The sequence below is a fragment of the Thunnus albacares genome, chromosome 24 (assembly GCF_914725855.1).
Source record: "Thunnus albacares chromosome 24, fThuAlb1.1, whole genome shotgun sequence".
NCBI lineage: Eukaryota > Metazoa > Chordata > Actinopteri > Scombriformes > Scombridae > Thunnus > Thunnus albacares.
This window is the reverse complement of record NC_058129.1, coordinates 1,538,249-1,553,228: the sequence shown is the minus strand read 5'-3', so window position 1 is coordinate 1,553,228 and position 14,980 is coordinate 1,538,249. Positions and strand designations below refer to the sequence as shown.

The window sequence follows — 14,980 nt, the reverse complement described above, 5'->3', positions numbered from 1 at the left end:
GTGCAGTAAAACTATAAATCCCTCCCTGATCCTAGGCTGGCAGGATATTTTGACATTACACCGGATTTCTGAAAAGGCCAACTCGGGGGATATAAAGATGATGGGCAGCGAGGGAAGCTCTAACTGGGATAGAGATGTCACTCCCCGCTCAGACTGTGGGGACACATTATTATGACTGTTTTATCACACTTGTGTTTATTGCAATAATAGGACATAATGTGTTAGAAAAATGGAATGCAGTATATTATCTACATCTAAGTACTTTTCCGTCCATTTACAAAGCTAAGGATGCTCAGCAAACATCACGCTTTGTGTTATGTTTACCAAAAACCTAGTAAGTCCAATGGTTTGGCTGGTTTTCACGTATAGTCTGAAGCCACTGCGGCATGTTTTCCTACACGTTCACTTCACCTCCAAATGCACACAAGCTCCCGTAGCTTTCAAAAATCCATTAAAAATAGCTTAGAGACATAGTGCTGCCTGGACTAATGTAGTGTGTCATGTTGCACAATGCCTGGTCTGATGAAAACCTTTCAAAATCCTGTTGGATAAATGGATAAAGTCACAGTGGTTGGGCTGAACAGGAGTCTATTTTGGAAGTTTTTGAAAAGCTGACATTTCGGACACACCTGTGTGATGCTTTCATGTGATAAAAGCAACACATTCAATGGGCAAATTTGAGATATGAATCCATTATAAAAACACATAAAGCAGAGTGGCTTCTAAAGGTAGACAAAAAACATCAAGGTGGGAGGAACAATCTGAAATACCAACTTAAGTTTAAAATAGTTCCTCAGTGAGTGTGAACAATAAGACCCGTTTATTAAGCGACTTACTCCTACTTACAGCCAAGTGTGAAAGTCACTGTTGAGAGCAACTCTCAAGTGATCACATAATTGATCGCATGTATCCTCAGAGAAGAAACAGCCAATCAAAGATATGGATTGACCCTACATCTGTCATATTGTACAGTCTTTACAAGAAATCTTTAGAATTTATTCATATATATCAACATACTGCATATAAATACACGCTCATTTTATTTGTGTCATTATCTCTTTCAAGGTCCAGAAACAATTGAATATATTTATAATGTACAAATATACTAAAATAGAGATAAAATAATAATCGTCTGAAATGGAAACATTCTGCTGTTTGTAGAGAAATCGTCAGAGAAATCTTATAATGAGAATTTGGCTCCGCAGTGAGAAATGCAGATCAACAAAGATGATGAGAAAGTAATAAAATCAATTCCGCTTTATTCTTGTTGTCTTGTTGCACCCCTGATAAATGCTGAAAATATGAAAAAAGAAAAAAAAAGTGCTGTAACATCCTATCAAATGCTCAAATGCTAATAATAATGGGCTAAAACTACTGCATTCTTAATGATACTGCTTCAGCTAACGTATTATTCATCATGACCAATGATATTTACAATCAGACAGGAAACAGAGGTGTGCTCTGCTCTGTTTCTATACCGTGGTCATGTGAGATCTACTCTCAACCAACTGAACACACAGCTGCAGCTCAAGAGAGGCCAAGAGAAGATTGATAAATAGTTTTTTATTCTTAAGTTTGTGAGTAACAGTAAAGGATTTTTACTTTTATCTTTCCCTTAAGACCAAAATTGTACTCTTTCTCTGTCTCTGTATCAGTTTGATAAATAAGGGCCCAGAGCAACTGAACAGGAGAGTCGTGAGAATGACTGTTTGACTGATTAGTGCTGTGAATGTATGAAGACAGTGTGAATGTATAAGGACAGTGGTAAACATAGAGGAAGTGATAGTTTGCACTAGGGAACAGGGAGAAATCAGAGATAAAGGCCTGTCTCTAATATAAGCATGTTCCAATAACGTACTGGTTATCTCTGCCGTTGAGGTAAATAAAAGCTAAGGCCACTATTTGAGATTGTACAGTATCTACTCTTCTACTGATGCCCACTAAGACAAATAAATGAACTGACACTAAGTAATTGCACATGCTGTTGTACAAAAGACACAGTGTCAATATGCACAGTGGAGAACGAAGGATTCAAGCTGATAAAAAGTAACCGACCAAAGATACAAGCTCCATGACTGCAAACACTTCACACTGCGGGATTAATGCAGATTTCTACAGACAAAAGGTAGGATTTTTGTTTATTATTGTATAATTTATTCAAAGCAATATATTTCACTTTCTGAATCTACTACTAAAGGTCCGACTCCTTAACTCAAAGTCCACTTACTGGATATTTTTTGAGTTTTCGACTACAACTCATCAGTTGATGGAATTTCCCAATTAGTGTTGTAACTCAATTTAGACAAAGACAATGAGATGTGGCTGAAAGCCCCTGACGAAGCTAGTAAGTGGACTTTGAGTTAATATTTTTTTCAAACTACCAATCAATCAGTAATTTATTTCAAATTTAACGTAATCTTAATCTTTTCATACATAATTTTTCCCCCATATCACCAGCCCTATAGCTTATATCTTATACATCCTTGCTACTGCTATAAGGGTTGTTGTAGAAATATGCACATAAATAAAGCATACAGGCAAATTGTATTATATTTAATATATTTTTTTTAATCTATTTTTCTTTTTTTTTTATAATATTCAAAGTAATCAAAGATAAATCCAAGCATTTGCTTTTTAAAATATCAACCTGAAAATACAAACAGCAGCTTTTTGGGTTCATTTTCTTTGCAGACTTGTGACTTCTGTTATTGTTATTGTCAGGTGATGGCGCGTCTTCTTCTTCTGTGGTTACACTATGCACTGATTTATTGAGTACAATAACTTTTTTTTTTGGGAGATACTAAATCATTTGAGAAAAGCCCCCAACTGTGCACTGACACAGGATTGTGAGATTATCCCTCTCCTGCACTTTTTAATCTACCATGTACTCAAGAGCTCAGACTAAATTTAGCACGGAGCTGTCAAAGATCTCAGCCAGACACACACATTAATGTGCCTCACTGTCCTTCCAGAGGCCGTTCACACTGTCCCGCTGCGTCCTTAAAACAGCCTGCTCCCCCTGACCTCCAACCACTCCATGTTATGTTGAACACATTGTGCTTTTTACAGAACACACTTTGAGTCCCGTACACGGCGACTGCTGCAGGACCTGGGGTGGTAAAGTGCTCGGCCGGTACGAATGTCACACCCACTCCAAGTCACAAGTGTTCACTCAAACAAGGGAGTGCGGAAAACAAGCCATTATGGATGAACCCTTAACCTGAGAGCATTACAGAACCTTACATTCTGTGCTTCTTTTCATTCTCTGACATCACTCTTGACTAACAGCACTCTTAGCAGCAGTGGTAGTACAAGGCAGCGTGGACTGGCAGAGCTTTCAGCACTTTGACAAGAGGCTCTGCGTTTCCTCTCTTTCGGAGAAACCATTGTTCACTGGTTAGACTACTGGCAAAATCAAGAGATCTTTGAAAGGGTCTCAGGTAATTACTGCAGAATGAAAGAAGTTTAATCTTAGCATTGTGCTATTCACAAGAGGTTACAACACATCAATCATTGCAAAGCTAAATGTAAAAAACATACTAAGTGTGTCCTTGATTAAGCCCAACACTTGAGATACTTTTGCATTTGAGAATAGTACTCCTTTGTCCATTAATATGAGAGTAAAAATGTTAATTATTTGAAAAATTACAATTGCAAATGAAATGTAAAAATGTATTATGAATCCCCTAATCAAGCCTTTTCAGCTTAACTACAGTAATGCCATTGGTTTCAATTGTTTGGCTTACCAGAGGATCAAGGATGAAATCCCTCCTTGGTGGATGTAGCAACAAGGCCAAAATAACTGGCAAGTGGACCCCAGAGCAAAACTGAGCTGTTGGCCCTTATTGACCACTCTGGTTCCTCTCACTCTTATAGTGTGGTTTGCCTGTGAGTGCCCATCTAATACAGAACACACAGCAGACTACACATGGCAGTGTCACCACCAACAAGTCCTCCAAATTAAACAACAAAATATGTTGTTGGTCCATGCACTGCAGAACAACACAGAAACATTTTCTGAACCCATCAGCAGGATAACATCATTTGGCTATGTCTTCCAAAACTATTAAAAATACAATTTATTATGTGAAAACACTAAAGTTAAGGTCTGGTTAGGTTTACATAGACACAAAAACTATTTGGTTAGGTTTAGGACATTATCCCTAATTGGTACAATTAACACTAAACCAAACCCTAACCCAGTTACTTTGTTACAATAATAATCACTGGTTAAGGGTAGGGGGTGATTGTGGTGGTGGTGATTTCCCTTGATTCCATGATGTCACCTGATATCCTCCTTTGCTCCCGTCCGTCATAATTACTTGAAGATAAACATGGTGTTTTGGGGCACTTGCTGAAATGACTGATTTAGTTGTTTTTCTTGGGAGGACAGCCTCTTCATTTTGTTTTCCCCAGAGCCCCAGAAACCAACCAACCCCAGGTTTATTAAAAAATACCATTAATTCTTAAATAATGGCCAGGGCCCTTACTGACCTCAACTGCAGAGAAATATGCCTTTAGCATATCCAAGGAAATGTCTTCATTCCTATTTTTTTCCAATTTCACCAGTACAACAACAAGTCATGTCATATAATACTGTTTTCATTCATCAATAATTTCCAGGTGATCCATTTTTAGCCAGTTTTCAAGAGTGGTTAAATTACTGTCAATGAGATTTGACACTTCCTGTGCTGATGTTACTCATGAAAAGCCTGCTTAAAGGGCATAACACACTCCTGTTCGTGATAGGCTTTTAATTTGAAGTATCTGCAGGAAAAGATGAGTTTCATTGACAGTAACTTAACCAGTGACATTGGAAATAATTACTGAACAAAGAAAAGTGTTTTTATGTTAAAAAGAGACTGAAAATAGTAGAGTGGTGAGTATGACATCATTCTGTTGTTGTACTATTGGAGTTAGTGCTGTGGAATTATCATGGTATACTATGCTCAATTTACAATATGGGCTATCAGAGTACAGGTAATTCATCCTCTCCTCAGTGTGTTTATTCAGTGCAAACTTATGCAAACTCTAAACATAATAGCAACTGAAATGATAAAGATATAAAACTAGATTTTGATACAGGATTAGGTAAAAATGAAGACGCTTTTCCAGGTTTGATTGTGGCCCACTAGTAAAGAAAAAAAATGCCAAAAAAGGTCCTCATCATTTCAATTTATAAATGAAGTACTTATAAATGAAGTACTGAAATGAAGTGGTGGATATTTCCATACATATTAAGAGTAATCAAATTACCACTACCTGCCACACAGTGAACATGAGGTAGTTTCACCATCACATGATTATGATATTTTGCAAAAAGGTACACACCATGAGGGCTAGCAGGCACCATAACAAAAGTCAAGCAATGATATTCATTTACAGTAACAATATGCCATTTCTTGTGAGTAAAAATCCCAGTACTGGTTGTGGAAGGACTGTGGGACTGTCAGTAAAACTCTACCTTAAAGTTCAAGCTAGACCTGCAAAAGCAAGAGTGAAATACAAGAGGGAACAACACGAAGACATACATGAAGACGTAAAAGAAAGAAGACAAGTGACAAAGTTTTTGACCTACCATTCTCTGTGGGAACGTAGATGTTCAGGTAAAGGCAGTCCTCGCTCTGCTCCTGCACATAGGTTACCACTGTATCCAAGTTGGCGGTGAACCACACGGGCAGCATATCATTGAGTAAAAAGCGGTCCTCTAAGAACTGAGGACAAACTGGAGCAAACTGAGTAGCATTCCTGATGCCCGGCCAGGACATGGGTGACTCTGGCGGCTGGAACCTCCGTTCCCCCGTTGGGGCCAATGCATATGGGATCCCCAAATACTGCTCCACTGGTCCCAGAATCTCATTGGGTAATATAACTTTCACTCCCCGCAATTTCCCATAATTTGTGGTAACCACAGGGGGCTGCTGGGCCTGAATGGTGGCCACACAGATGGACGTGAGCCCCATCCAGAGCAGAAGGCTAGCCTTGGCTGTGGCGGGACACATCCATGAAAGCCCTCCGGGCGCGGACATGCTCCTGCTGTGCTGAGCCTGGTAGGTTGTGGTTATGGTCCACCCTCGGGTCCTTGGCACCCCTCCTGCCCCCTCCACCGAGATACCTCCTGCTCCTCCTCAGGCTGTGAGCTGAGAGACGGAGCCCCAGCCAATCAAAGCAGCTTTCTCAGAGCTCCCCATCCCGAGAGCCTGCATGGACATCTGCGGCTGCTGTACAACTCCCCCCGTCCAGAACAGGAGAGAGCCTAGGATGCTCTTTGGTTACCTGGGCTCCAGCTTGATGGGATTCTGCAAGAAGAAGAATACATTAGTTGATCCACTATAGCATCATGGGTAATTATCCATTTGTCCATATAGCAGATGTTCCCCAGTAATTTAACACTAGATTTAGCCACGGTTAATCTGCGCAACTTCTCACACCAGCAGTGATTACACTGAGGACACAGAGTTAATTCTAACCCATCAAAAGTGAGAACTGTTTTTTTTTGCCACACTAGCAGCATGACTGTAAAGATGGCAATGTCTGTTAGTCAGTCAGTCAGGCCACCACTTTAGTCCAGACTGAAGTATCTCGACAAACGTTGGATGAATTGCCAAGAAACTCGGTACAGACATTCATTGTCACCAGAGGATGAAGCCTAGGGCTTCGCTGATCTCGTGAGTTTCCCTATTGTGACACCATGAGGTTGACATTTTTGGTTTTATGCAAAATATCACAACTATTGGATAAATTGCTATGAAATACGGAACAGATATTCAAGATCCCCAGAAGATGAATCCTAATGACTTTGGTATTCTCCTGAATTTTTCACCACTACCATCATCTGATTGAAATTTCTTCTCAATAATTGAATGGACCGCCATGAAATTTGACACAGACATTCTAAGACTGTCACTTTTTATCTGGAACTCAAACTATGATTCAAACATGGGAAAAGAAAAAAATATCAGTTTATTGTGACAAAGATATCCCAAAAACCCCCTTTTTAGCTTTTCAAAACTTCTTATTGTCAAGAATGATCTTCTATTTTCAAGATTTCAGAGTGTATAAGCACAACAGGCCTTTCCTTGTACTCGAGAGTGGGGCATAGGTGAAATTGCACTTTCATTCAAATTTAATGCATGCTCAGACGCCCTCAGTAATCTAGCTACTTAGCCTTGCTGAACTGATAATTATGACACCAGGTAAAATTGTTTGGCTAACTTTGTAAAATGCAACTGAATTATTAGTTGTTAGCTTTTCAAGCAAGTGAGGTAACAAAGGCACCGCAAATGATGCCTCATGCTGGCAGTCCTCACGTGATAAATTCTTGAGCCACAAAAAGCATGTGAATTATACCTTAATTTCCAACATTCACCTGTAAAGAGTAACAATTAAAAAAACAGCCTGCTAAAGTCTTCAGATTGAAATAATTTAATTCTCAGGCTCCTCTGTGAGGGAGATTTGGAAAGCCCTCTGAATTAGAAATCTGCTCTGTGGGCTTGGAGGCGTCTCATGGACATTTGTGTCAAAACCAGATGGCATGCAACCCGTTAATTCAATTTTATGTTGGAGCTCTTGCCTCATTCCACTGCCCCCAGGTCTTGAGACATTTTTTAAATATATATATTTTTTATTTTTTAAGTGGTTTGGTTGAAGGAAATCTCACGCCTGACTGCTCCAATCCAAAAATGCTGATTAATTACCTCTCACTCAAATAACAGTGTGTGTCACTCAAAGCCAGGCCAAATCAATTATTAAATCTCATGCTGACCAGCAGTGACTCCTTTCTGATATCAAATATAAATGAAAAGGTTGCATGAATAAATTAGTGGAATTCTACTAATAGAGTCAAAGTACATGTCAATCTTTGCAAGCAAGATTTTTAAACTAAACAGTTTTCCAACATGGATTAGTGAAACAGAACAGAAAGGAATCAAGCTGTTACTGACTACAGCTGCAAGGACCTGTCATGTAGGCCTGTCTGCCTGGCAACACATCAGCTCAGAGAGAAGAAAATGGCTGCTGAAAGTCCACCTTAAGACTTACAGGAGCGAATCAGTGAAATAAGCACAAAAACTATATTATGTTACTGAGGTAGGGTGGGTGGAAGGCCCTGATTACTGATGTGCAACAACGATGCTGTTTGAAGTTCTGCACAATAGTAAAACATTAAAACAAAAAGATGTGAACATCAAGAACATGTTTTTCAAGCTTGCAAACACAAAGCACTATGCACAATTGTACATCTTCTACAGCAGCACAGTACACTCCTTAAGCGGCATAATGCATGCCCCATCTCCAGTTAGAATGTGGATATTGGACACTTCAGCAAAACCTAGGATTATTTTATGTTCACTAATAATTATTGGTTATTATAAGTTATTATAGTTAGTATTCCTATATTATAAAATAGTATTCATGCACAGCTACTACCTGCAACTACCTTCAGGTCAAAAATCCAGGTCATAGCTGCTTCAGTGTTGACTCCTCCTGCACTTGTGGTCCAACTAAGAAGTCCAACCAATAATGTCATCATAATTTTTTCCAAAATCCAGACTTTCTACCATTCCTATCAAATAAAACTGCCTTTCTGTCCCCAACTAATAGCCCATTGGTTTACACATTTCCCTAAATTACCTGTTTCTTAAGGAAGTACACTGTTTCATGAGAGTGGGTACCAATTGTTGTTTTTGACCACCAGTAGTGCTATGGCACAATGTTTTATGAGCGGCCAAGGTGCCCCAGTGGCCACCAGACTAATTACTGCATCCCTCCAAAACATATTTTCCCCATAGAACTGCAAACCAGGCCAATTATTACTCTTAATATTATTACACCATTTAACCTTTGAAGGTTTAATAATTGTTTACCCAGAGCATAGAAATTAAAATGGCCATGATGGAACCTCAATGTAAAGTATGAGCTACGTACGTGGCAGGTACAGGGTGAGGGATACTAATGAAAAAGCAAATCAGGAGGTGAGAAACATTTTTGGCATATGCTCTAGATGAGCATTTTTCATATGAATTAATGGCCACCATCTTGGAGTCCAATATTCAGTTCTTATAATAAATCCACGATGTATTGTTGGTTTCAAAATAATCAAAAACTTGGCTTTGCTAATGTTTTATGATGAAGGAAATGTATTCAACATGCTTGTTAGACCTGGAGGATACACACAATATGTTTTGTTCAGAAATACTGAGTGTGAACAGAAGCAGATGGATTTACAAATGATTTGTTAGACTCTTTATTCAGTTTGGCTCGTTCTTGGACTAGTCTAAAACAAGTCAGACAGTTGCACAAATTTGAAGACTGAACAATTTTTAATCTTAATTGTGATGTTCTTTATTTTAATCTCGAGACCCAAACCAAAAATGGATTGATCAACTAAAAAGTATTGTGTGAGCATCCAAAGTCTGACATAGAGCTCCATTGCTGTCCAAAAACTATTAAAAAGACATAAATGAGTCACATCGTTGCACTGGGTGACATGTTCCTTCATTACAATGAACCCCAAATCCCATATACACCATCCTGCTGCTGGAAATACTCACAAGAGCACCAAATGTAGATTAATCTGCCACTAAAAACAGTCCCAACAAACAAACAATAACAAACAAATGCATTATTTCCCTACTGCTAAATAACGTTTGATGAAAAAAAACTACAGTGTTTTAGCAAATTACTGAACTTTAAAAAAAAAAAAACCTATGTATTTGTGAGGGGTTTTAAAGGCGACCACATTGTCAGTTTGGGTCTTTACACACACCACTAAAATTCCAATGACCTCCAGTGTATTGAGTTTGGAGGCAGAAACCTCAGAGACAGATAGTGTATGTCTATCTAAACCTATCTGCATTCAGGGATACAACTGCATGAGAAAGTGTCAATTTGGGGGGAATTTGGATGACCCAAACCTTTAAAACTAACGAGTTTGCCACCCTACCCTCAGGCTGATCTTTGAGATAGCAGCGGTGTTTCCATGGTTACAATCACACCTGCTTACAACTGGCAAAAACCAAACCAAAAATGTTTGATAATTTCTGCTTTGCTAACAATGTTGTGGATGCCAGCGATAAGAAGGGAAGGCATTTTTCAAGACGGCAGTAAACAAGCCCTTAAAAATATTTTGAGAGGAAAATAGTTTCTTTAAATTCCTGCTACTCTTACTCTCATCTCTGAATTTCCCAGTAAAACATCTTGGTAACTGTCTTTCACAACTCTTTTGCAGGAGTGAAAGAGGCAGAGAAGCCAGGAAATGCATGCTTTAAAGTTGAAAAGGGAATACCCAGAATATACTGCAAGTAAGTTCTACTTAAGATAGTCAAGAAGAATGAAACAGAATTTTGTGAGGCCAGAGCCTCGGACCGAGTTTAACTGCTTTCCACTAAAAACAGTATGATCACCCAGGAAACATGGATGACATCATGATGACATCATGATCCCTTTACAACCACAATGTGCTATTTATTTTATATTTTGGCTGGCAGCACCTGTGGTCAACTACAGATGGCTCAACTTCCACTGTGATAGCACAGTTTCAGTGTTGGTGCAGGTCATCATATTGAAATCTATGCATCTGATGTTTGTCGGGCTCAATTTACACACAACACACACATGTTCTTTTAATACTACAGACAAGCGCAGGACTTGTATTTATCAAGCATCTTAGAGTAGGAAAACAGTCCTAGCTGGACAAAAATGAAGCAATTTTGGTCCTACTTTTTGGACTTTGAGTAAATGACTTTGATAAACTTTCTTAAACTTAGGAAATCTATGCTGATATTTAAGAGAACCTGTTAGGAGCTGCAGGAGATGGAGGTCAGGCATGGGATTTTTTTATTTTTTTTTATTTTTATTGATGATAATAAATAAAATGTATAGTTTTATCTGAATTGAATAATTGTTGCGACTGACCTTGTGCAAGATGAAAAAGAGCAAACATGTGCTCAAGCCCCAAGGTCCTCAAAACCTTACAGCAACAGGGAGAATACAGCTTTGAAATCACAACAAACTAATTCTGCAGTAATATATCAATCTCCTCAGACAATTCACACATTTATTCATTTCCAAACCGCTCACCATGAAGTTATGGAAAAGCAAAACTGCATTCATGTAAATAATGAATTTATTTATTTATTCAGTCATTTAGGCTATTTAATATCACTGATATAGCGGGCTGTACTTGGTTATACATATAACCCCAGCTCAAAACACTTCAGCTAAGTTGCACTATTGCTGTCTTTACTCACAATTTAATACTGATGCATTTCTTTAGCAAACAACTGTCATAGGTGTTTGGTTATACTGTCCGGTTACTAAAAGTTAATCTACACCTGTCAGCCAATCACAGTTGAGTGACCATCGTATAATGTATGCAGTATTTCACAATATTTGCATGTTTCGACACATTAACAGACAAGAAAATGATGTGATTGGATAGGTCTCACTAGGACAGCAGAATTAAATTACTTACTGTTTAAAATTTTTATATACATTTATTTTTAGGCCGTGCAAGTAGCTTGCCAGTGTTTACATATACATGACTATGCAAAAGGATTTTTGGTAAATATGATGAGGTATAAGCTATTAATTTTGACATAATATTTTTGCATATTTGACTCAGATAACCTGGTAATCTTTATTAATATGATAGTGGTGATATTTTTTGTTTTGTACTTTCCCATCTTAACTGACAGGATAACTTTAATATACAATCATAAGCAACCTCACTCTCTCTCAGAAGTCATCCTTCTGCTACATGTTAGTGTAGGAAGCTTCAACAGTAACTCTCAGTTCTACTCTGAGGTAGAATTGGTGAACTTTAAGTGTGATTCCTAGAAGTGATTCTGAAATTCTTGATAAATACAGCCCCACTGGCATATCTCTTAATCTCTCCTGTTTTGCGATAACTCAAATGAATCTGACTCAATTTGTGTTCATAAACAAAATTCTACCAGGGCTGTAAACATGTCTCTGAGGACATTGTGACAGTGTCCAGAGGATATCTCACAGATTATACAGTAAGTATGTGTTTTGGTTCATGAGTGTTATTGTGAATAAAGGCTGTTGGGTCATAGAAACTCAAGCAAACATGCTGTGAGTCCACTAAGTCCCGGTCCGATACATTGTTAATGGAGCGGCTCCAGAAAGTGTCACTAGTTCTGGGACCGAGCTGCTCATGTATTGATTAAACTGCTGGTGAAATGTGTGGAACTTTTTCTATGGATTCCTTTCTTTGGTTGACAATACACTGGGACCAAGCAGGATTTTAAAAATACTGATGCATACAACCCAACACATCCCTCCCCCCACGCAAAAGGTCCTTTCAGAATTTATAATTAGTTTGCTGTAACTTCATTAAGCATGAATGTACAGTATACTCAATCAATCAATCAATCAATTTTTCTTTATATAGCACCAAATCACAACAAAAGTCATCTCAGGGCACTTTGATCGTACTCTTTATACTGTAAAATAAAACTGAAACAACAAAGGATCCTATCATTTCAGTTGTTCTATTGTTAGCAAATACATTTGCAATTAATTAATTACAACAAACTAATTGGACTAGGGTGAACCTGGAGCCTTTGGGCTCCCTGAGGGTCTGGGGCAGTTGCCCACTTTGACTAGTTAGTAATCTTGCCTTGCAGCCAGGAATTAAATGTGATGGAGATATACTGAATCCTCTTACTAGCCTAGTTAACTCTACATATGAGTCCACAAATACTGGAATCAGACTATAAAATACCCACCATGTGCAAAGCTGGTAATATTCTATATTTTTGTTTACAGTTAATTGATCTACTAGCAAGTATTGTGTATAAAGTCTGATATACAGCATCTTATTCCTCTGTGCCATAGAGCTCTATTGTTGTCCAAAAACTATTAAAAAAAACCCATCAATGATTCACACTGTTGCACTGGGTGACATGTTCCTTCATTACCATGAACACACACACACTGTAGTTTATTTTGACTCAATCCCACACACACACTGGCCTGCTGCCAGAAATACTTACTCAGAGCACCGAATGTGAATGAACCCACCGCTGAAAATAGTCCCCAACAAATGCACTGTTTCATCCTGTTTGAGTAACGTTTGCTAAAAAACTATAGTGACCAGCTGTTTTTTCTTTAACATCTTCAATGGGAACCAACAAGCTTGGAATTGAGAGTATGGAAGTCAGAAAAAATTGTGAATTGTATTTATCCTTTAATTGTAAAACTTTAACGTACCCTAGAGTTCATTTTAAAACACAAGCATAACACAAGCATATCAAGTAAGAAATACGTGCTTATTGATTCATACTACAGTATATCATGGTAATTATAGTAGGGGCATTTTCTGGCTCCCTCACCTTTGACCGTATGGAAATTAAACTATAGTTTCAATTATTCTAACATTACTGCATATTGATATCCTAGCAACAGGAGATATATTGCCTTGAGCAGATCGTCACTGGTGTTTGAAGACGACCAAAGGCTGTTCATCATTGGCTGTTTGCCTACAAAAATGTTTATATAATAATGAAATGTACCACTATGACGAGAATATCAGCGGCTGTGGTTGCAGCCGACTCACATGGCAGCACAGAGAGCATCCAACATTAAAAGGGATGAATGCAGCAGTGCTTTGCGCAGGTGAAATTGTTGCTCATTGTTCAGCGAGGTTATAGGCTTGTAAATGTTTCTGTGATAAATTGACACAGTGTACAGTATTTGTAATAATGTGGGGTTTTATGATAAACTGTCCTTCAGACGGCTCGGGCTGAATGCAGAGTGTGCACCGTGGCTCTCCTTGGCAGAGGCACACAGGAGATTGCGAACATTGTTCTCACTCTTAATGATTATAGGAGATAAGTCTTATGAATACCAATGAAGGTGCTCTCTGTCATTTGCATTTCAATCATTATAAAATGATCCTGTTTGAGCCACCCTGTTCTCCTAACTATAAAATGTCACTGACACTTTGAACCGCTGCAATTGATAATTAGCTGCATCTTGTCTTAGTGTATATGTTTCTGCATTTTTTTTTTGTACACTAGTGTAAGTTACTGCCATGGCCACAAAACTTTACATTGCTGCATCTTTTCATATCTGTAGAATATATAACACTAAATGGCTACAGCTTGAGTCAAATTAATTTGAATGCACTCCTCCATAAAGTATTGAGACCTGCTGCTGGGCTGTTTAAGATGCAAAATAAAGAGTGTGCTCTGCCACTGAGGCTGAAATGCTGGTTTAAAAAAAATGACAAACACAAGAACTGCAGTCATGAACTCTTGAATAGCTTGTTGATTGAATGAAAAATAAATATTAATCAAAGACTCTCACATTCTCCTCTTACAAAACAAACATGCCTAAGGGTCTACAGCCTTGCTAGTGGCTCTGTGAAGCTGTAATACTTGATATAAAGGCAGCAAAACAGTTAAATGAATAAACCAAAGGAATGTGTAAGGCTAAATTTTAACTGATTATGACACTAATCACATGTTCACAAAGACTTTGGTGAATGTCTGAACCAAAATGCATGGTAATATATCTAACAATTATGAAGACATTTCCATCTGAACCACAAATGTCTCCCTGACAATGGTGCTAGAGGACAGTTCAGTAGGATTCGTCCTCTGGCCGCCATGAATATCTGTACCAAATGTCATGCCAATCCATAAAACAGTTGTTGATATATTACACTAAAAACCAAAAATGTCAACCTAATGGTGGTGCTGAATGAAAAGCCTGGAGATCAAAAAAGTCATTGGGAGTGGAGAATACAAATGTGTAGTCAAAATGTCATCTGTCCAGTACTTGTTGAAATATTGCAGTGTCACGCAAAGTGGTGAACCAACTGACCATTAGACCAACATGGTCATCCATAGAGCCATGCCATTATCTTTAGAGTTGCCCGTTAACATAACCTGCATTTCTTTGTACTTTGGGAGGAAGCTCACTCAGACACAGGGACAACATATAAAACTCA

At 38.3% G+C, this 14,980-nt stretch overlaps 1 protein-coding gene across 1 annotated transcript in view; it reads right to left on the bottom strand.

Annotated features, from left to right (window-relative positions):
- The window catches only part of nlgn4xa (neuroligin 4 X-linked a), a 110,071-nt gene that overhangs the window by 90,159 nt on the left and 4,932 nt on the right, over positions 1 to 14,980 (bottom strand). Inside the window, exon 2 of the mRNA XM_044345371.1 lies at positions 5,579 to 6,299. Coding sequence (XP_044201306.1) covers positions 5,579 to 6,029 — 451 coding nt within the window. The 5' untranslated portion in view covers positions 6,030 to 6,299. The remainder of the gene's footprint in view (positions 1 to 5,578; positions 6,300 to 14,980) is intronic.